Source organism: Meles meles, chromosome 2 (assembly GCF_922984935.1).
Source record: "Meles meles chromosome 2, mMelMel3.1 paternal haplotype, whole genome shotgun sequence".
Lineage (NCBI taxonomy): Eukaryota > Metazoa > Chordata > Mammalia > Carnivora > Mustelidae > Meles > Meles meles.
Genome location: NC_060067.1, coordinates 126,522,848 through 126,545,462, shown reverse-complemented (window position 1 = coordinate 126,545,462; position 22,615 = coordinate 126,522,848). Strand labels below are relative to the sequence as shown.

Below are 22,615 nucleotides of genomic sequence, written 5' to 3'. Positions count from 1 at the left end.
GTGCATTGGGCTCCCTGCTCAGTGGGAAGCCTGCTTCTCCCTCTCCCACTCACCCTGCTTGTGTTCCCTCTCTCCCATCTCTGTCAAACAAATAAATAAAATCTTTAATAAATAAATAAATATTTCTTATTTCTGCCAGAGAGGAAAATGATGAATTTGGGATTTTGATGCTGGGTAAGAAATGAAATAAATGTCCAACTGCATTTTAATTTGATATCGAGATGGATGAGTCTTCATCATTTAGCCCATAACTGTCCTTGATGCTGCCCTTCAGGGTGCCATGGTGCATGAAGAAAACATGAAGAACTTAATTGCTCTTTTCTTAACTGAAATTACTGTATTTTATTTCTACCACTTCACACAAGGTCTGACACAAAGTGATGACCCAATAAGATGTTTGTGAATTAAGGAATGTAAGTGTTTAGTGGAACTTTAAAGGTCATCCAGTTCAACCTCCTCCTACTAAATGCATAAATCCCTTCTATATCTGTTGATGTCGTGTTCGATTTTTATTAAAAGAGATTATTCACATTTCGATTCATGTGCTCTGTTTACATGTTTGCTTTCAGTTTCTGGAAACCCTTTAGAATAAAGTATTACATTTCCAGGAAAGGTTATTAGAATACTTTTGATCCATGAGTACTAGAGTTTCTTTAATAAAGATGAGAACATTTTACAGGTCAATTTTTCTAGTGAGAAAATAGTTTAGGAAAGTTAAATAATGTGATGATAAGGAACACATCTGGGGATAAAGCTCACAAATCTTATATTCTTACAGGCTCAAGCCCTGTAAGTTCCACACATCATTTATGAGTTCTAGGATGATGATACCGTAGTTTTAGATGAATGGAAGAGTACAGTTGACTCCTGAACAATACTGATTTGGACTAAGCAGGTCCACTTATATGCAGATCTTTTACAGTACTATAATTGTATTTTCTTTGTTATTATATTCTTAGTAATATTTTCTTCAGCTTATTTTATTGTAAAAATACAGCGTGTAACACATATATCAAGTATGTGCTAATTGACTGTTTATGATGTCAGTAAGGGTTTTCGTGAGCTGCAGGCTGTTGGTAATTAAGTTTTGGGGGAGTCAGAAGTTAAACTTGGATTTTTCTATTGTGTGGGGGTCTGGACTACTAACCTCTGCATTGTGCATTGTTCAAGAGTCAACTATATTACACATACCATTTAATTTTAATTATTTTCCCAGTGTTATTGTTGACCTAATTATACACTGTCATGGGTTCTCCTTAGAACCAATAAAACACATTTCCAGTTTAGTTAACAGACACTAGGGACGTACCTGGTGAATCAGAACAAGACCCATCCAGGGAACTTCACTAACCTCAAATCATATCTGGAAAAGTCTGAAAGAATAAGTACATGCAGAAGGTGAAAATCATAAACTAAATATGTTTTATACTGGAGTCAAGTAGTATAACATTTACTGTTTGCTGAAACAGCTTGAGAAGTAGCAAAATCTAGATTTTTGTAGCTATAAATATTATAAAACTCAGCTGTAGGTAACAAAATTTACACAGAAACCCCTTTGGGGATATCATATTTTATCTATTTGTACATATGGGTTTTTTTTGTTCATATGTTTGTTAATCTATATCCTTTTTTTAATTGAATTTCAAGTGCTCTGTAAATCTTGTTTATGGAGAAAAATCCTTCGTTGACTGGGGATGGGGATGGCAAGGGCCTTAAACATCACAGAAGGGGATAAATGGTGAGGAATTTGCATCTGAGGAAGAGATTCAAATTAATTCTTATAGAAAAGCTAGACATTATGTCCTCCATTCCCACATAGTAAAAGCAACTCTTCATCACCATGGAGGCAAGAAAAGTTAAGATAACATGCCAGGTTTGAGCTAAGACATACTCAGTTACTAAACGATGGTCAGCCTATTCTTCATCTCTTTGCTGAAGGTGGCTTTGTGCTGGTTGCAACATAGGGTTCTGAAAAATATTTGCTAAATTCACCTTTGATTCTGTCTACAATAGGTCTATGACCTGAAGGTCAGAGACCTACATAAGCTCTTACAAAACTGCTTAAAAGTATCTCCTTTTGAGAGATAAAGCAAAGGTAGCAAACAATTTGTGAATCTAGGTGAAGGACATAGAGGTATTCATTAAACTATTCCGGCAATTTCTCGGTTAGACTGGAACTTTTCAAAATAAAAAATTTGAGGGGAAATGACTATAATTCAGTCAAAAAACAAAACAAAAAACTTACTGCCTATTGGCCACAGCTTGGTTGGGAGGAGAGAAAAGGGTATAATGGTTAATATTGGCTCCAGTATAAACATATGTATAAGCACTTGTATAAGCATATGATTCTTTGAGTCTAATCACTTAGGAAATAAAATATTTGAATAAATAGAGGGTAATATCATGTTCCTGATTGCTATCCTACATATGTAAAGAATAGTTAAGAATTCATATAAAAGATTATTTATGCTAATACAAAAGTAACAGTAGGGAGAGGACATGAAAATAACTCTCAAAAGAAGATAGACAAATGGTCATTAAACATTTTAAAAATCTCTTACTTGCACCGTAATTAAGATGTGACAGTTAAAGCAGCTGTCAAAATTTTAATTATAACATTTAGCATTAGTGAGGGAGAAGAAAAATAAAAACAAACAGCTATAATTCTGTCTGACAAAGGTAAATTGATACCATTTTTTCTGGAGAGTTACTTGGCAATATATATATTTTAAAAACCTTCAGAACACCAACCCATTTGTTTCCTCCAGATATTCTGCTTCGAAAAATTTACTCTAGAAAGAGTAGATAGTGATATATAATACAGATCATATATATATACAGAAAAAGTTATGTAGAAGGATACTAACTTCAGTATGATCTTTATAAGAAAAATACCAGAAAAATCTAAATTTTAAAAAGTGACAGGGACTTGCTTAAAAATTAGAGTACATTCACATGATGGAAAATTATATAGTCATTAAAAAGAATATTATAGAAAATAACATTAAAAATATATTAAGTAACATGGAAACATTTCCATGACACCATGTGAAAAATTCAAGTGCTAACACATGTACAGAATCACAAGAAAAACATAAATGGGGATGGGAATTGCTCTCCTGTTAGTGTTGAAATTATAAGCTTTTCTATATTTTTCCCAAAATGTCTGCAAATAATGTGTACCACTTTAATTACTTAAAACGACAATTAATGTTGTTAAAATGAACAGATATTATTCCATTTGCTAGTTTGGCTGTAATTATGCACCAACATGTTGTCTCTTAGTGCTGAGTTGAGCAACAGTGGAAGGCCAAGTAGGTAACCTCAAGCCACATGGCACAGTATGGGGAGGGATGTGATACAGAAATCAATTTCAGCTCAATGGAAAAATTGTAGGTAGCATTTTTAAGGTGTTTCTACATGGAAAAACACTAAAAGTCCAACCTTGAGAATCACATCAGCTCAGAGACAACAGAGTAGAAATAATAGTTCCAGCTCTTGGAGACCGTGTTATTTAAACCCAGGTTAAGTTTTAAACATAAGAGGTTGGTCCCTATGAAATCACAGTCGTTTCAAAGATGAGCACTTGCACTCCATCTTGCCTTATGGTCACCATTTGAGTGAAAGAAAGGCTCTATGAGAACAATGGGAGTCTCAGCCAAATGCAAATGTAGCTTGTATTAGTCATTCTAAAACCTAGCCTCTTGTAGCTGGTGAATCAGAACAAGACCAGTCCAGGGAACTTCACTATCTTCAAATCGGATCAGAATCTCTTGGGAACAGATCAGAGTTTCTTGGGGACATCTACTTAAAAATGCAGATTCTGAGGCTTTTCCCATGTAGAGCCTCTGATGTAATAAATCTGGGTTGATACCGAGATATCTGTATTGTAAATAAACTCTGCAGGTTTAGACAGTCAACATGCATGTTGCCTGGTGTGCGATGGTTAAACCACAATGTCAGCTAAGCTACTGCAGTTGGTGGTATGTCACATACCCTACATTTCTGTCCCATGTGGAAAATTCTGTGTTCAGTTTAAAAGACAATTCTTTAGTCACATTGGTTAGCTGGTTGGTTTCCTTGGTTCCTAAATGCAGAGGAACTGGAAGATTACATCCCAAGTACATATATCCTTTCTAGTTTTTTTTTTTTTTTTACACAGTCTTAATCATATATAAAATATATTATGATTTTCATGCCACAGTGTGGGATTAATAGTTTCCAAGTAATCTTTTTATAATCTTCATAAAAGTCATGAGTTAAGGTTTTTGAAATTGTTTTATGTATTCTAATTCAGGGACACTACCTTTATATTATATTCAAAATTATGGTGCTTGAATGGGCCAAATCAGATATGTAGGATTTCTTACCAAATGATAACTTAAGAAGGCTTGCTTCTTTCTAGACAGACTTAGATTACACACCATCCAGGAATGGTCTCTGTGTTTCTGCAATTTGCACATTAACCATCAGATTGACTACTGTAACATTTTTTTGTTGTTTTTATCTGTGGCTTTATTTTAAGCTCATTAGATCTTCTATGAGTCCCTAAGGGGTTGAGCAAAGGTCTGAGGGATACTGCCCTTGGATTGGGTTCCTGTTCTCTTCCCATCCTTGATTCCATGGGCTTTTGCTATACTCAGTCTTTTTGCTTTCTCTTTTTAAAAAGATTTTATTTTAGAGCAAAAGCAAGAGAAACCACAGAGGGAGAGGGAGAAGCAGACTCACTGCTGAGCGGAGAGCCTGATATGGGGCTCCATCCGAGGACCTAAAGATTATGACCTGAGCCAAAGGCAGAGGCTTAACCATCTGAGCCACACCAGGTGCCTCTGCTATACTCAGTCTTGCTGCATATGTTCTACTTTCAGGTATTTTGTGTGTTAAGTTTCTGTGTGTGACTTTATTGGAAAATGGTTTCTACACAAAAGAAGGGGGGTGTTTCCAAGATGTTGATAATCACTGGATTTAGTCATCCAATATTTATCAACTTATGAAAATCACATTTACTGACAGGATGATAATTCTGGAATCAAAGATGCCTAAGAGCTCATCATTAGTAAAGGAGAAAGGTATGTAAAACAGAGAAATTGCTTTTAAAAGGAGGCTTAAAAATGAACAGTAATTTGTCAGATAGTGTTGGGGGAAAGATGCTATTAACAATGGAAGCATCATGTAAAGGGGCCTAACCTTCTCCAGAATGGTGGAAAATTTACTGTGACAAGAATGTAGATGTGTAGTGAAGGGGGCAGGAGACATTGTTGGGACCAACTAGCAAATCATTTCACTCCCAGTTAAGGAAGTTGGATTTTAGGATTTAGGTAACAAAATCTTCCATTAAACAGGAAGCTAACTTGGTCAGAATGTCCAATTTTTAGGACCATATATGTGATGGCAGATTAAAAGAGTATAGGTAAGGGTGAGACAGAAATTATGGCAGGGAAACCAGGTAAAAATTGAAGTTGGATTTGATGAGGAATTAAGAGGGTGACAGCATTTCTATGATAGAAATTAATAACCTCTGCTCAGATGCAAGGGTAAGAGGATGAGATTTGAGACATTAAGTTTCTATGAAAATCAGTGGCAATGATGCTACATTAGGGAAGGAGAGTCTGGGGGTATAGGGTGGCCCAGGGCAGTAGGAGTGAAATGAACAGAAGAGAAAGGAAATATTGACTTGATATACACATTACTTGGGGCAAAGTAGGAAGAACAGAAAACCCACTTTTACTTTAGTTTTGGTGTTACCATGTAAATGACAAAAATCCGATTGAAGTCAATAGGCCTAACTTCCAGGGGCAATAGGCAATTGCTGTTTCCTACCCCACTCTTCCTCTCAAAAAAACAAATGATGAAGACTGGACCCTCATTGTCCTACTGAGATTTCTGATCCCAAAGTCTAACTAAATGGCAGAGTGGTGGTTTTCCCATGGTGCAGAGGGAGATTTTGAATCTTCATATGTCCAGTGCCATTTTATTAGCTACTTAAAGTTGAGATTTTTCCTCTTTTCTCACAAGTTCAAAGCTTAACTCATTGGTCATGTGGATTACAAAATAAGAATACATTAATTTATTGTAATACAGACTGGTTTAATTAATAAACCTTTTCAAAAGATTTGTGTGTGTGTGACAGATCTTACATAAATAATCTTTAAAGCAGACTTTTGAACAAGGACAGAAAATTCCTCTTCCTAATTTGAAACTTTCTAAAATCAACTGAAACTGAAATTATGAAACTGTCCACAATTATTGTTTCAGTTAGTTCTCAGTGAGTTAATACAAATGAACGATACAAAAGAAACTCGTGCCATTTTTAATATCATTTAGCCTAAACTGTTCCCAAAAAGTCACACTCACAACCTTTTGATAGTTTTAGAGGGATATAATGTGTGAAAGAATATTCCAATGACATAATATACAAAAACGTGTTACATATAGAAGAATAAAAATTTATGTTTTGGGGGTTATTGCCGTGGGAAGAAGGGTCTGATCTTCATAGACATCTTCTTCATTGAATACCAGGACCCCTTCCAATTCATCCATACCACTCCATCATCTGTGCCATGTTTTGCCATGTCCCAGCTGTAATGTCCACCCCAGTAGTATCTGCCATTTGGATTGGCTGCATGACATCTATTATACCACCATCCACCGCCATCTTCTTTAGAACACTGTTTTCTGGGATCTGCAGTTGTCCTGAAAGGAAATGTTTGGGGTTGTTAGAACTGCAGTACTGTTGAGTTTATTCTTGGCAAAATACCCACAGAAGACTGCTGTGCACAGTATCCTTTCACTCTGGTTTTCTAAGTAAAATCAAACTAAAACACAAAAGGCCTTCTCTGCCCTATAGCAAGAAAGAGAGAGAACTGGGCCTGGTGACAAGTTCATCTGCATTTGTTTCTTTAAACTGACATGTCAGATTTTAGCTCTCTTAGTATTAGAGAACCCTGGAAAACAAAATTAAGGTCCCAATATACACATTAGGATACACAGCTAGAGAAACTTATCTAAATGCTCACTACTCAGAAGGTAACTGTGCTCTAGTTCCAGTTCCACCTTTTACCATTGTATGACTTTGGGTAAGTTACTTTGTCTCTCTAAACTTCTTCTGTCAAGTGAGGATAATAATGACAACCTTATAGAAGAAATGGTTTAGGGTAACACATGAAGAGCTTAGTATGGTGGCTAAGGCCCAGGAAGCACCTAAGAAATGACAGTTATCAATAACATGAGCTCCCATTAAGGATCCCAATCACAACATTCGTGGTGGCTTTTAAAGCAGGGGAAAATACATCAGACATACCAGCCATCATTGTCCCTATCATACGTGCTGAAGTACATGCTGTTGTGAATGGTCATAGTTTGATTCTCTCCAACCAGTTGAGAAGCTCCTTCTATGAGTGCATTGCCAGCTGTTCCCTTATATTTGCTCACGGAGAGTTGGTATTTGTTGGCCTCATTCTGTACAGTGAATCCTCCATAAAGGGCCTTCACCTTGTCGCCTTTCCAGTCTTCCATTTCGATCAAAAGTTCCGTGGGTCCCATGTTGGTAAGCTGGCTAATTTTATCATTTCCAAGCCAATACTCCCCTAAAGGAAAAATAAAATAAAACCTCATCAAAAGTAGCACCTTTGGAAATTAAAAACTGTCTTCCTTTCCTTATCTTTCATTTTTACAATCTTTTTATAAACTCTTCTTAACCTCCTAAAAACAGACTCCCAGCACTATGGTTTTTAAATGGAAATTAAAAAAATTTTCAACATGATGATTTATTTTGTACTCCCAGTTTTTACCTGGTAGACCACAGTATTTTTTCCCATCAGCATTGGATGCAATATTTCCAAATCCTTGTTTATACGGATCCCATTTCCTGCCAAAGTCAACACTACCATCTTGACGGTTCTGAATTACTGTCCATCCTTTGGTTGAAAGAAAAAAAAAAGGCACACATTAACCAATAACAAATAATCTCACTTTGGAAAGAATGTATGAATTTCTCACCTATTTAATTTATTTTATGCTCTAAATAATTTATTTGGTGCTTCAAAATGGATACAATAAGGAAATAAATATGAAAGGAAAACTTAAAATCTTTAGAGACCTCAAGTGCTTTATCTTACCCCAAACTGTGAATCATGGATATTTTATTTTTTTATTTTTATTTTTTTTAGATTTTATTTATTTATTCGACAGAGAGAGAGATCACAAGTAGATAGAGAGGCAGGCAGAGAGAGAGAGAGAGAGAGAGAGAGAGGGAAGCAGGCTCCCCGCTGAGCAGAGAGCCCGATGCGGGACTCGATCCCAGCACCCCGGGATCATGACCTGAGCCGAAGGCAGCGGCTTAACCCACTGAGCCACCCAGGCGCCCCGAATCATGGATATTTTATAACCTTTAAAATATCAGGTTAAGTTCCAAGTCAAATGGCTCATTGTTGGTATGTTAAAGCTGGGTCTTATTTCTTGGCATTCTATGTTATCAAAATAATTACAGCATAATAGGTGAACAACTATCAAATACTTACCTCCACTCTCTGTAGTCATATCACAGTATACTCTGTATGGTGTGATAGAACTGTGAGGCTGAATGAGATACATTTCAGATGTTTCGCCTCCCTTCCTGATAATTTCCTCACATTCTGCAAACATAAGATAACATATATTCAGGGAACTACAACATAACTCCTTGGTATTTAGTCATCAATTTTATAACACAGGTTACTGAGGAATGTTTTATTCTAGATATTTGAGAATAAATTATAGAAACTGAATCTTTTTTTACTGAAAATCAGACTCAGTTTTGAGTTCTATTTTCCAAGGGGATGAAACAAGCCCTTCTTCACCTTTTATGTCCTAGGATATACATAACCTGCCAGAATACAAGGGATGGAGAAACTCCTATGCCCCTCCTCCCCTGCCATGCTTCTGCCACCTATCCAAGCAAACATGTGCATTAGCCAGGTGGACCTATCACCATCATTACATTACAGCCTATTCATCAAAACTGGCAAATACATTAGGCTAAGTCAGAACACAGCAGGCTAGGGATATCTTCATGATGTGCTCTTTTGTCATTAGGGTTGGTTGGGGAAGAGCCACTAAGCTTTTTGAAGTTCTCTTATTTTTAGAGACTATTTGTTCTGGAACCCTCTAGAAATATGTTTATTAACTACTTACCTTTGCCAGACACCACAGGAATATTGCAACTGACAGTACATGGGGTGCGGCAGTATTCCATCTGAGCGGAGACATCTGATTCTAATTTTTGTATTTTGCTTCTCAAGTTTTCCAGGATTGAACGGAGCACACGAAGGTTACTTGGGACATTGGTATTCACGGTTTCATCTATATATAATTGGTGCTTTTCCAGTTCTGAGGAGTACTCATTTATTGCATTTTCATTATCTGGAAAAATTAAATTATGAAGGAATGGTAAGCATTTTCTCCAATGAAAAAAACTACAGGTATTCAACCATACAGTTGTGACTTTGATTTTCTGAGAATAAGTTAAAAGACACAGAGCTACTGTCAGGCAATCATGATATGTAGTTGTACGAGAGAACATCATTTCACCCTTGATATCTACAAGTTAACATAAAGTCTAGCTACTATACTAGTAATTTACCTTAGGTATAAGCCAAAATTATGCCTAATAATAAATACAAAATGTTCTTTATTTCTCTGGTGAGGAAAAGAGGAGAAAGCAGTGTTTAGGCCTTCCATCTCAGAAGTTCAACATCGTATGGATTGGATACACTTGATTTACTTACTCATCTCATAAGAGTAGAGTTGAGTCTTGAAATTTACAAGAATGTCATGATACCTTTAAAAATGTCCCAATTAGGATAAGCTACTCACTGAGATGTCTATGCCACGCTTACTTACTAGTTGATTCCTAACCACTCAGCCAATAGCACTCAACATTCAGATTTCAAGATTCAAAGATTTGGTAGTGATATTTGCAACACAATTGAGTACATCATAGATTATCCTCTTATATTCAAAAGTATTAAATCAGAAGTATTAAATCTATAAATGCTAAATTTGACTCTAAATATTGTCTTCTGATTCACAAATTTCTTATAGAATGAAAACAAGGACTCATGGTAAATTTTTCATAGAAAATGATTCTAGTTGAGAAGAAGTGCTGAATAGTGCTTATATGGCAAACTGCAGGTAAAGGTGGCTAAGTGAGAGCCTTAGGGTAATCAGGCTCATACTGAAAGCTGTAGGATGCTATTTAGGTTAATCTAGAAATCTTCTTAGAACCATGCATTCCCATGGCATTTCATACTGAAAGCTGTAGGATGCTATTTAGGTTAATCTAGAAATCTTCTTAGAACCATGCATTCCCATGGCAGTTCAAGATGTTCCAATTTTATAGTAGTAGCAAACATAAAACACAGGATATCTACCTAGTATTTGTTTCTGCCTGTTTTTCCACATCTCTTTTAGCAGAGTTATATACTGAAAGGTGCTAGAAGAGGACTGAGAGACAGATTCCACATTGTTATTTAACTCTTCTATACTTTTTCTGATTGGCCTTTCCTGTTTTACCAAAGTATCTTGCAACTGACATCCTGTAGGACACAACACTCCCTGCAAACAAAGAAGATAGTGGGCATTAGATAAAGGATTCAGATTATGGGTATTTGTGAAAATAGTACAAAAGTGAAAATTCAATATTATCATTAGCCAATGTAAAAACTTGTAATTTGATTTTCTGTATGTAAGTCCAGAAATTCTAGATTCCTCAACATATTCCTATGAAGATTAAAATTAGTCCTTACCATAGAATACATATAACTGGACTATGAAAATTTTACCACCTGAACAATCGAGGTGGGCAAAATACAAAATTAAGAACAATTTTTACAATCTTGGGCTCAGACTAAAGGAGACTAGGAAGGAACTCTTAACCTAAGCCCCAACAAGTTTTGTAGTTATTTCCAAAAAAAAGAAGCAAAATAATGATGATGATGTGAGTCAAGGAAACATTAGGAGGCCATGAGGAAGACAGGCATTCTCTGCATGGGAGACCCATCATCACAAGAAACATCAGTGCACCCACCAGGTCTGGGTCAGCATGAAGACAGCCTCCAGCATCAGGGGCTTTTCTTTCTACTTTCTTTTGGCCTGCTGCTTTTTTGACTGGACGAGACTCATAGCCACCTCCACTGATGGGAGGTGGAGCAGGTCTCAGGCTGGGAGCTTCTTCCCTCTTCTTGTCACGTGGCCGGTGACCACGCGCATCCACAGTGGCCTTCAGGGAACCAGGCAGAAATAAAATGTAAAGTGTTATCAGAGATTTGACACGTAAATATTCCAATACACTCACTTTACAATTTGGGTTATCACACGATTAATGGTTTCCTTAAGGTCCATCAAATGACTAGTCATTGTTGGTATATCAATAGGCTGCTTAGGTCTCTTCAGTAACAATAGAAAGAAAAACTGCATGAAAAGCTATAGTCCCAGAGGGAGTTATTTTGTTTTTTTGTCTTTGTTTTGTTTTGTTTTTACAAAGAGCTTTAAAATAAAGCTGCACTAGATTGTGAATAGTAAGGACCTTAGATTCCTAATACCTATACAATGGAATACATCAAATAGTAAGGCATCTACACTGTCAGGATGAATAAATATTCTCAAGTCACCCAGACTACTAAATTCCTATAACCATTGTTCATTATTTTCCCACTTCCAGTTTTTATGAATTGATTATTTTGCCTAACTCCTATATAACAATATTTGAGAGGCAATACAGATTTATTCAAAGTGAAATTTACTTGGGATGTATTTGTAATAAGACGATCTTTGACTCTAGCATGTTTGAAGAGGAATAGGGTACTCTGGAGCCAGATTGCTTGGGTTCAAATCTTGACCCTACCACTTACTAGTTACAAGATCATGTACAAGTTCTGATATCTGTGCTCCAGTTTCCTTATCTATAAAATAGGGATAATAACTTTATCTGCTGTATAAAATGATTGTAAGGGCTAAACGACTTTGCATGTGATGCCTCCCGAAGAGCACCTGGTATATAGTAAATACTCGCTATTTCTATTACAATAAAACATAACAGATACCACAGTTCAAAAGGCTTCTCTGCTACTAATTCCAATCTTACTCTTTTTTTTTAGATTTTTATTTATTTATTTGACAGACAGAGATCACAAATAGGCAGAGAGGCAGGCAGAGAGAGACGGGGGGAAGCAGGCTCCCTGCTGAGCAGAGAGCTGGATGCGAGGTTCGATGTGGGGCTCGATCCCAGGACCCTGAGATCAAAACCTGAGCAGAAGACAGAGGCTTAACCCACTGAGCCACCCAGACGCCCCTCCAATCTTATTCTTATTTTATACCCACAAAATTATTTCTTAAACCATTCTCCTGAAATTTCCTACATGATTTCTTTATCAAACCGCATAATTTTCTCCTATCTAAAATTATTCTCAAGGCATGTGGTTAAAATTATTTGTTAAATTTAAAAGTACTACATTAAAAGATACTGAAGTAGAAAATATACAGTGCAATACAAAAATGTTGGCTGGGATTAACTGCATTGTCATTTGGCCTTGGTTAGCAATCACACTTTTTTTAAAATTATACTAGTTACAAATTAACAAATAACTAGATGTGAAGCAGAAGCTAAACTCTCCAGCCATTCTGAGAGCCCAGAAGTCATACAACGACTCTACTTTGAATTTTAATGTCATGTATTCATTATGTTATAATAATATTTAACATTTAGTGAGAATGTACATATAAGTCTTTCTATCCAGGCAATTGGCTCCTATCTCCCCACTTAATCACTATAGTATTGGGGTATGTGTGAGGATTTGGGGGCGGGGAAATGTATATATATATTTATTTATTTATTTTATGTGGTCCTGGTCTATTCTACCAGAAATTTTATGAAATGTGGCTTGCCTTTTATTGCAAATCAAATTATAATAGAAGAAAATATTTTCTATTTCATAGTGCCACTAGAGAGGTAGCATTGATGGTTTAGCTTTACTAGAGAAAGGGAAACTAAAAATATTTAAAGAAATTCTATGGAGATTTAGGTTCATGAAGATCACTTAGGGAAATAAAAAAAAAAACCACCAAAACTAGAAAATCTATTTGGGAGCCTAAACTATTAAACTATCTCTGTAAGGATTAGCTGGTAAGTAGAAATGTAAAAGTGCTAAGCCAAGTGTTTACAAAGTTTACTCTTACACATTCTTTACATTCTTCTTACCTAATGCAATTAGCCAGACAATCATCTTTTTATCTGTATGGTTTGATAATTAAAACAACTTAGGTTCCCTTCAAATTCAACAAATGATCTGAATAAATCACTTACTTTAAGTATTATTATATACTCTAATTTCTATGTGACAGACTATGTTACAGACAAGAAATCTGATCATGATTCATTTGAGAATAAAATTAAAATCCTCTAAGTACTTATCTCCTTAAATGCATTTCTGTATTTTTGTTATCTTCAAACCAAGACAAATAAATCAGCAAAGATAGTTGAGGTAAAACTGTTCCACAAATGAATAAATTATACTGAGCTATGTGTTTCACAACTATTAATAATAACAATAAATACTACTTATGATTTAGATTTTCTCACTTGAAGAAACCCAATTATTTCATTTTCTATCACTGTACTTGGTCTATCCTGCTTTTAGATTGGTTTAGAATTTTCATTCATAAGTCACCAGTAATTTCAGGAGCTATATATTACTCTTCTTCACCTAAGAATCCATCACAGCTTTTTTTCTCTTAAAATACGGCTTTTTCATTATTTTATAGTCTGCAAAATTCTCAGATTTGTCCTCATAATTGTAATAACATATTGCTAGAATTAAATAAAAATCATAGTACTTAGGATAACAAGTGAGAAAAACAATCTTACCGCAGCTCTGTCTCCTTCATCCTGGGAAAATAAAGGTAAGAAACAAGAAAAGAAATTATTATTTTGTTTTTATGTAAGAAATACTATGTAACATTTTTAAATAAAATGGGTCCCTGAAATTAACAATTCAATTTCATAACTAAAACAAGGTTAACATCATTAAAATATTCATATGATTACATTGTTATATTTTATATTAATAATATTAGTAATAATATAATGAGTTTAAAATAATCACCAAATAGTCATAAAGTTGATCTTGTGACTTAACAATAACAACACACAACAGTAGCAATAATAGACTCTTCATGATTTTAAATTTTTGGATGTTCCAAGAGACCATCCTTTGCTTATGGACTTCACTGAGAGATCTTCAATCCTATATATACCTGAGTCCTTTGTTACGTATCACTTTAGAAGTGGTACCTTCCTTAGTTAATATTTAATCTTTGGGTTCACTTGTTGGCTGAACCATTTCATCACTTAAGCAACATATTCCCAGCAAGACTTATTTACTTGTCATACAACTATTCTGTGTTGGCTGAATTTAGAAACACCACAGTTCTTAATTGGACAATACGAGGGAAAACTAGGACATTCCTCAAAGAAATGTGTATCACTTTTCCAGTAAATTAGAGTAGATGCTGCTCAGGCTCACAGGGAATGTGTGAAGAAATAAACATTTCTCACCTAAGCACAAAATTCTGGACCTACTCACAAAGAATCCACTAAAACCATGCATTCACGAAAAATATAGCACAAATGTTTATGATTTGAGACAATCATATAATTAAGCTTTAGGAGGCCAATATATTAAGAATAATGTTATATCACCATGTATTTTTCTTTTCTTTTAGACCTTAATCAGAACAGGAAATTTACAACTCATGCCTTATACTCTGATAGACAAACATCAAAAGAAAAATGTCAACTTCTCATTTCTTTCCACAGTTTATCCTTCAGTAATATGTGTTCAAAAAAATTCCAAATACTGTTAAAATAAGACAGCACAGACTCCTAAATCAAAATCATTATTATTGTGATTGACACATAATTAACATTTTATTTTTATGTTAAATTATATATATTTTATAGTATTTTATGTGTTTATAAAGACAATGTTATTTCACTATTAGTGAAGACTTCGTACATCTATTTCAAATAGAGGCTCAGACACTACTTGGTCCATTTCCTATCATTATTTCCTGTAAGCCACAAAATCCCTGCCTCATCTTTTTATCTATTTGTTGCAATCAGGATTACCAACTCCTACAAGAATCAATGGGGAACTCAAAGTCAACAACACAAATCCCAGAAAGTGTGCTGCTTTATAGCATTTTCTGTGTGTGCATGTGTATGTGTGTGTGTGTGTTTAGTATGGAAAGTAAAACATTCTCGTGACATTTAAAAAATAATTCTTTGCAAGATACCAGGTTATCCAGGTTTAAATCAGGAGAGTATGTTTTTAATTGAAATAGAGTTCATATACAATATTATATTAGTTTCAGGTGTACAACATAGTGATTCTACAATTATATATATGTTAGGAAATGCTCACTGAGGAAACCACTTGTCACCATACACAGTCATTACAATATTATCGACTCTATTCCCTACACTGTACTTTTCATCCTCATGGTTTAGTTTATAATGCAAATTTGTACATCTTAATTCCTTCTCCTATAAATCATGCTTGGAAGCAGACTCTTGATAATGGTATGAGACCCACTAAATTACTTTCTTCTCTGAGCAGCAGAGATTGAATCCCCAAATTCTTTTAACTCAAATTTAGAGAAGCAAAGTATTGAGTTTAAATTAAGTAAAATACCTCACTGGATTTTTTCAAATTTGTATACCTTTTATCAGTACTGAGTAAATGTCGTATTTTAAGACTAGCTTAGTTTTAATTTTTCTTAGAAGAATACACATCTGACCATAAAAGCAAATGTATGTGTGTATTAATTTTAAAAAAGGTGCAAGAACATTTATCTTTGAAATGTAACTAAGAGAAATCTCATTTTAGTAATCTGGACAGGGTCTTGTGTTAATGATATCAGATTGTTGCTGATTTGAAAAGATTATCTGATAAGAAGACTAAAACATTTTTTTTTTCTTTTAAGGGAACATCATCAGACTACTTCATTTTCAAGCACTGAAACTAACAATAGAACCGTTATTTAATTTTCAGAATTTTGTTGATTTTCAAGTTTCTTCTGGTATTTAAAAGAATCTTGTACAACATTAAAATGAGAATGCCTTTAAATTCTCACCTTTTTTCTACTGTAACTGGCATTCCTGCCATCATCAATAGGAAGGCAGAGGACGGAAACTACTAGAATGTTATGTTCCAAAGGGGCAGAGACTTAATGTTCATTTCACAAATAGTTCTTGAAAGCCTCCTATGTGATCAGTAGTATGCTAGAGGCTGGGGACACATTTGAGAGCAAGACTGACATAGCAGGCATTCAATAAAAAATTGGATAATGAATGAGTGAACTACGTTTCCCTGAAACATGCCTCACAAGCCAATTCCTGATAATCATTTATTGCACTTAATTCTTAAAACCACTAAGTTCCTTGATGATGAAACTGAGGCTCTGAGAGGTTAAGCAAACTACCCAAGGCATTCAGGTAGTAAACACAGGAACCAGGACTCCACCCAGGACTGTCTGAGCCTATAGTCCATGCTCTCTGTCCATTATGCCATACTGCCCCACAAAATATAAACATAAAGAATTTACCAGTAGTTTTTTGTTTTTTTTGTTTGTTGTTGTTGTTATTTTGGCCAGCCCATGTCTTGGGGCTATACTCTCTCAGACCAGCTCACTCATTCTTAGCCTTTATTTGCACCTTGATATATGGTGTGGGTGTGACTATTCTTGTTCATGGGAAAGGCATGACTAATACAGTGATAATAACTGTGAGTTTTTAAAATTCCAGTTCTTGTTAGGTATTTTTTCCTACTGAGTTACATACAGCTACACTAACATTCTAAAGTACCTGATATTACAAAGTAAACTACCACTATTTTCAAAGAGAAAAAATATATTTGCAGATATTCTGATTATAAAAATACTTAAATTTTTAAAAATGTTGATGTTATTGGTGGAGGAGGAAGGGAGTACTATTTGTTCAGTTATATTTTCAGGTCAATAGTGCAGTGTTCTTCCTATCCTGATACTGTTACATAAATCAAGGGCAGTAAATCAGTGACAGAGATTACAGATGATCTGTCCCACCGAGTAGCTCTCTGGCATGAGGGGCAGCTGTGTGCGCACTGATTTTCAATGCACTTGTTGATACCTCTACAATTCATGTCAGGCCTGGTCTATAGAACACAAGGCAATTTGTGTTCATCGAATATTTATAAAGCACTTACTATGTGGGAAGTAGTACACGAGGAGCCCAAGATATTTTGGTGAACAAGATACACATGTGCCCTCTAATCATGAAGCTTTATGTATACAGTGGAAGACAGAAAATGAGAACTACTTGTAATAACATGCAATGAGCCTAAGTCATGGAAAGGTGAGGCTTTGGGAATAATAACTTAGGGAATTAACCCTCCTTCAGAGGGAAAAGAGACTTGAAAGGACAAGGCTTTTGGGCTTGAAACTTATTGAAACTTATTCAGTTATTCTTTAAATAACTGTATGGTTTATGTGACACACTTGACACATGGTAGGTATTTTATAAATATCTGTGGAACAAGTTTATGAATGTATGAATAGTAAATGATTAAATGAATAAAATAATTCTCTTTGTCTAGACAGCCATAGCATTTGAGAAACTATACTAAATCATTGTTAGTCTCTATTTTTCTTGTCTTATTCTGAGCTACAGTTTGAGAACCACTATCCAAAAGGAAATTAATACTCAAGAGCTGGAGGCTAACTTGGACCAGAGCTTTGATGGGCAAGCTGAGACCAATATCACAATGACACTTGTAACTGTCATTTGCAATGGGAAAGCATATTGCAGGGATGAAGAGTGGAGGCCCACACTGTATCTTGTACAGAGTCTCCCTCTATTGACTTGAAATTTATCAGTTTGCTTTCCTGAAGGAAGCTGGTATACGGCATGGCAATAGGGGGAAAACCAGCACATTTTCTTCACCCCATGCCAATCATAAGAGCCAGAGAAAAGACAGAGATGCTCTTCTGCTCCTGTCACATTGATACTCAAAACCACAAGGCTATAATGGATACCTTTTAGAGTGCTGATCCCTGCGCCTGGAACAACTCTTGAAACATAGGGATCCAGTGGTCCTATTAACAGAGTGATACCCTGACCCTCTAGCTAGACACTTGAGCTGGTGGTAGACTCCTTCCCTAAACTAGCCCTATCAGCTTCTCTCCCCCGATTTAATGTTTTCAAAGGAAATAATCAAAGAATTGGGTTGACTGACCCAATGTCACATTTGTAGCAGCATTCCAGAGAGAGAGCCTACCAACCTTGGCAGCAGAAGTAATCAAAACCTCTAAACTTGACCATTTGATTATTCTGTCAAATTTGTGAGACCCCTGATGTCCTTCTAATAGTACCCATTCCCCTGTTATCTTTTGGTAAGTTCAGCTGAGATGGCTTCTGGAGTTTGCTGAACTAAAATCAAATTAAAATCAAATTTTTAGGAATCAAACTATTTTTTAAGCATACATTTCACATTAGAAGGAAAAGATGTGTTCAAACAATGCAATAAATCGTTAAAGGTTTTTATACTTAAAGTATATAATACCAGCAGTAAAATCTGTAGAAAATAAAAATTTAAATTTTACTTTGGAATGTTTTAGTAACATTCATTTAAAAAATCTTTCATTATTTAATAACTATTTCTTGAATTAAAAGTATTTTCCATAAAATGTGCTTGGGATTAGATTAATGGCATAGCAGACATTTATAATTTTGACTTTTCCAATGCAAGAATAACTGTCCATTTTCCTTGATTCAAATCTTTTTCGGGTGGTGTGTCCCTTAAAAATTTTTCTAGGTCTTGCACATTTTCATTTATTGCTGTTATAAATAAGATTATTTCCCCCATTACACTTTTTTTTTTTAAAGATTTATTTATTTGACAGATAGAGATCACAGGTAGGCAGAGTGGCAGGCAGAGAGAGAGAGAGAGGAGGAAGCAGGCTCCCAGCTAAGCAGAGAGCCCGATGCGGGGCTCGATCCTAGGACCCTGGGATCATGACCTGAGCTGAAGGCAGAGGCTTTAACCCGCTGAGCCACCCAGGTGCCCCACACTTTAACTGTGTATATAAAAGCTATTGATTTTTTGACTACTACTTTGTACTCTGCTCTCAGTGAATTCTCTTGTTTCCAACAGCTTTTCCAGTTGATTTCTTGTTTGTTTGTTTAGGTATACGATCATCCCACTTGCAAATACAGATAGTTTTACTTCATTATTTCCCATATTACACATATATTTCCTTTTTTGTCTAACTATGTGACTGATATTTTCAGGAAAAAAATAAGTGTGGATAATAATAGTGAAAGCAGGAATTTTTGTTTTGTGACGAAGGTAAGTTTTTAAAGTTTATCCATAAAAATAATGCTAGTTCTTGATAGTTTACTTTTAAAAGAAAGCTTTAAAATACCTAAATTATAGTAAGAAAATATTGAAACAATCAAAATGTGTTATCTTCTTCATTATTGATGTCAAGAAGTTTTTCTGCCAACTAAACCCATTTTTGAAAAAGAATATATTTTTACAAACAAATCAGTACCTTTTAGTTTAATGTCAGAACCATATAAACTAGAGGAAATTTTGTACTAACTTACCTAAATATAGTGGAGAATAATTCATTTTCATAAAACTTACAATGATCAGAAAGACTGTCCTCATACAAGCAATTCTCTGCCTTTCATACAGAAAAGGTTAAGATTAAATTGTTGAAATAGTGTATCTTTTCAGGAGTAAGCACATATTATACACATACAATGATACACAGTATTTGATACCTGCAACCCCACATCAAAATTAAGGTCTCAGTGCTTTCCATCCCCACATTTAAGTGTCTAAAACTTAACACCTTACTTATTCAGTCATTCAACAAACACTGAAAGTCTGACCAGTTGCAAGTTATCCAAATACTGGGTGTGTGATAATGAGTATCACACCATATTCACCCATATGTCTATTGGGGAACACAGATAATTAAGTAAATATTACCATCAAACATGTTAACATATGAACTCAGCTGAGAAATCTGGAAATGTCACATTGCTATTTTTTTTTTCGGTATAAGCAAAAACACTCACACATTTTTGCAAAATAGAAACACAAGAAAAGATAAAATATGAGTCATGATCATATTCAATTTGGCACTTGTTTTTGTGACATTGCATGGGACTTTACACAGTAGGAACAAAAACTGTGATAAGCAACACTTCCCTTCTCCATCACACAAATACACCCCTTGCTAAGATATTTATAACTGACAGTGCAGCTTAATTAGGTACTAGGCCTTTCCAGGCATTGATCAGAATAGCTCCCTCACTGTTTCCGGTGATCCCAGAAGCTTTCCTCTTAACTCTGTTAATAGAAATCACTTGCTAACACTACCTCAGCATTTGGGCCCATTCTCAGATTGTAATAAACGAAGACTGAACTCCTGGAAGAAAGGTCCAAGTATTCTTTTTAACTGGTTCTGACCTTATAAATTAAACAAGAAATGATAACGTCCACCTTTTCTCCCTTTTGAATTAGTGAAGAACTACAAATCTGAAATTCATGGGGAAAAGGACCTATTGCGTCAAACAAGTCTAAAGAATATTGTATGTAAAGAGAGTAGTGTCTACAGAGATTATATATTTAAACTTCTAAACTGAGAGAAACAAGAAAAAATAATATCCACCTTTTTATGAGTATAAAAATCAGAAAAATTTTCAATAAAAAATCTGATGAAAAGATGAAAAGGACACTGAAATCTATACTCATGTGACCTCCTTTCACTATTTCAGGGCAAAGGACAAAAGTATCTGTAGAGAATGAAGGGATCTCATACACTGGTGAGTTAGAAAACTAGATTAAGTAATAAAGAGAAGAGCTTCCTTAAAATTTGTACTATTGGTTTTGCAGAGACTTCATACTTACATTAATAAGTTATTCACCATAATTTAGGTGGTGAACTCTTATCCTTATAAAGACTAGAGAAAAGCCTTACGAGGGTAACTCCTCCTGTCGTTATAAAGAGCAGCAGTGACCCCTACTGCTCAAATAAGGCATTCCTGGGTGTCCACCAGGATAGAGATTCCATCTATACCTTTCCTGGGTCCTAGATCTTTTCATGAATCCAAAGAAATCTATGGTTTGCTTTGAAAACAAAACAAAACCCAGGTTCTGATATAAATATAAAATTTGCATTCAACATAGGTAATTCATAGATCTATGAACTACATAAATGGGTCACTGAGCTCTATTTGTCTATATAAAACTTTAAGGTGGATAATATAATTCTATAGATTCAACAGAGCTTTTTAAAAGAAGCACAATCTAGAGCAATTTACCTTAGCTATTACAATTTATTATGAGTCTGGGTTTATAAAACTCTTCCAGGATGATTAACATGTTAATAGGCCCAACTAGGCAGTTATTATATTGCCATAGATATATCAGACTATTGTATACATCTTTATAATTTTATTGCCTTTTAAAATCATATTCTTTTATATAGTTATTACTACCTATGGGAAAGATATAGCTTACCAAGTATACATTTTTACAATTACGGAATTTCTTTGCAAGTTCTACCACCAGTGGCCACTGTTACAGAAGATTAATTCATAGACCAAACTCACACTCAAATTCAAAGATGATTGTATTTTCAAGTAGAAACATGACCTTAATGTTTGATTAATTAAAAATCAATGAATTTATAACGAGATTATCAATTCATATTGCTATACTTTTGGTAAGATATTTTTCCCCTTTCAAAGAATGCGGTGTATGCTTTGGGTAGATCAGTGGAATAGATTAGGTTAAGGAACAAGCAAGGCCAGTGAAATGTTTATCAAGTTTACAAGTGTCCATCTCCATCAATCTTTCTTTTTACATAGAAAAGTAATGGAGCAGGATTGACAAAAGAATGCATTTTATCTAAGTAAAAAACAAGATAAAATACCAACACTTAGGAACCGAGATGTATATAAATAAAAATGGCTCAAGTCTGCAGTTGCGTCTTTCTTCCACCAGCTTTGAAAAGCTGTACCCTGTCATTGTTGACGCCACATTAATTACCAGACAACGAGAAGACGGCCAAGAATTATGCAGTTTTGAGATATTAAAAAAAAATCTATGCAGCGTAAAATAAATTTGGGGGTTTGCTATATAATGCCATGCAAACTTTCTCAACAACAACAAAAAAAAAACACAAAAATCTATGCGAAGTTTCTCAAACTTTGCAAAATTCGACAATATTCCCTCAACAAGTGTTAACTGGACAGTCTAAGTGGAATTGATTTTAGGAGCTAAGGCAAAGGCGTCAAATGCTTCCAGACAAGTTTGGCCAAGTAGTGGAAGCAGGCGATGTACATCACAGAGGTGAGCCCCAAAAGGACAGGACCATTTAAGTTTTAGGGAGGACCGGGATTCGCTCGCTCCAGACCCTCCCTAGAACTGATTCCTTAGGTTCGCTGAAAAAAAAAAAAGATTAAACTTCGGGAAATACAGCGCAAACAACCATATCGCTAAACCAAACTATTTAAGTCTTACAA

The 22,615-nt window shown here is 35.0% G+C and overlaps 1 protein-coding gene across 1 annotated transcript; it reads right to left on the bottom strand.

The window, feature by feature from the left end:
• Window positions 1-6,066: 6,066 nt before the first annotated feature.
• FGB (fibrinogen beta chain) lies at window positions 6,067-14,267 on the bottom strand. Its single transcript, XM_045998479.1, has 9 exons — window positions 14,139-14,267; window positions 13,901-13,921; window positions 11,066-11,257; window positions 10,410-10,593; window positions 9,172-9,399; window positions 8,520-8,633; window positions 7,791-7,916; window positions 7,301-7,586; window positions 6,067-6,693 (listed from the first exon to the last, which is right to left on the bottom strand). The coding sequence occupies exons 1-9, from the start codon at window positions 14,241-14,243 to the stop codon at window positions 6,462-6,464; spliced, it is 1,488 nt and encodes a 495-aa protein (XP_045854435.1). The 5' UTR covers window positions 14,244-14,267; the 3' UTR covers window positions 6,067-6,461.
• Window positions 14,268-22,615: the final 8,348 nt, after the last annotated feature.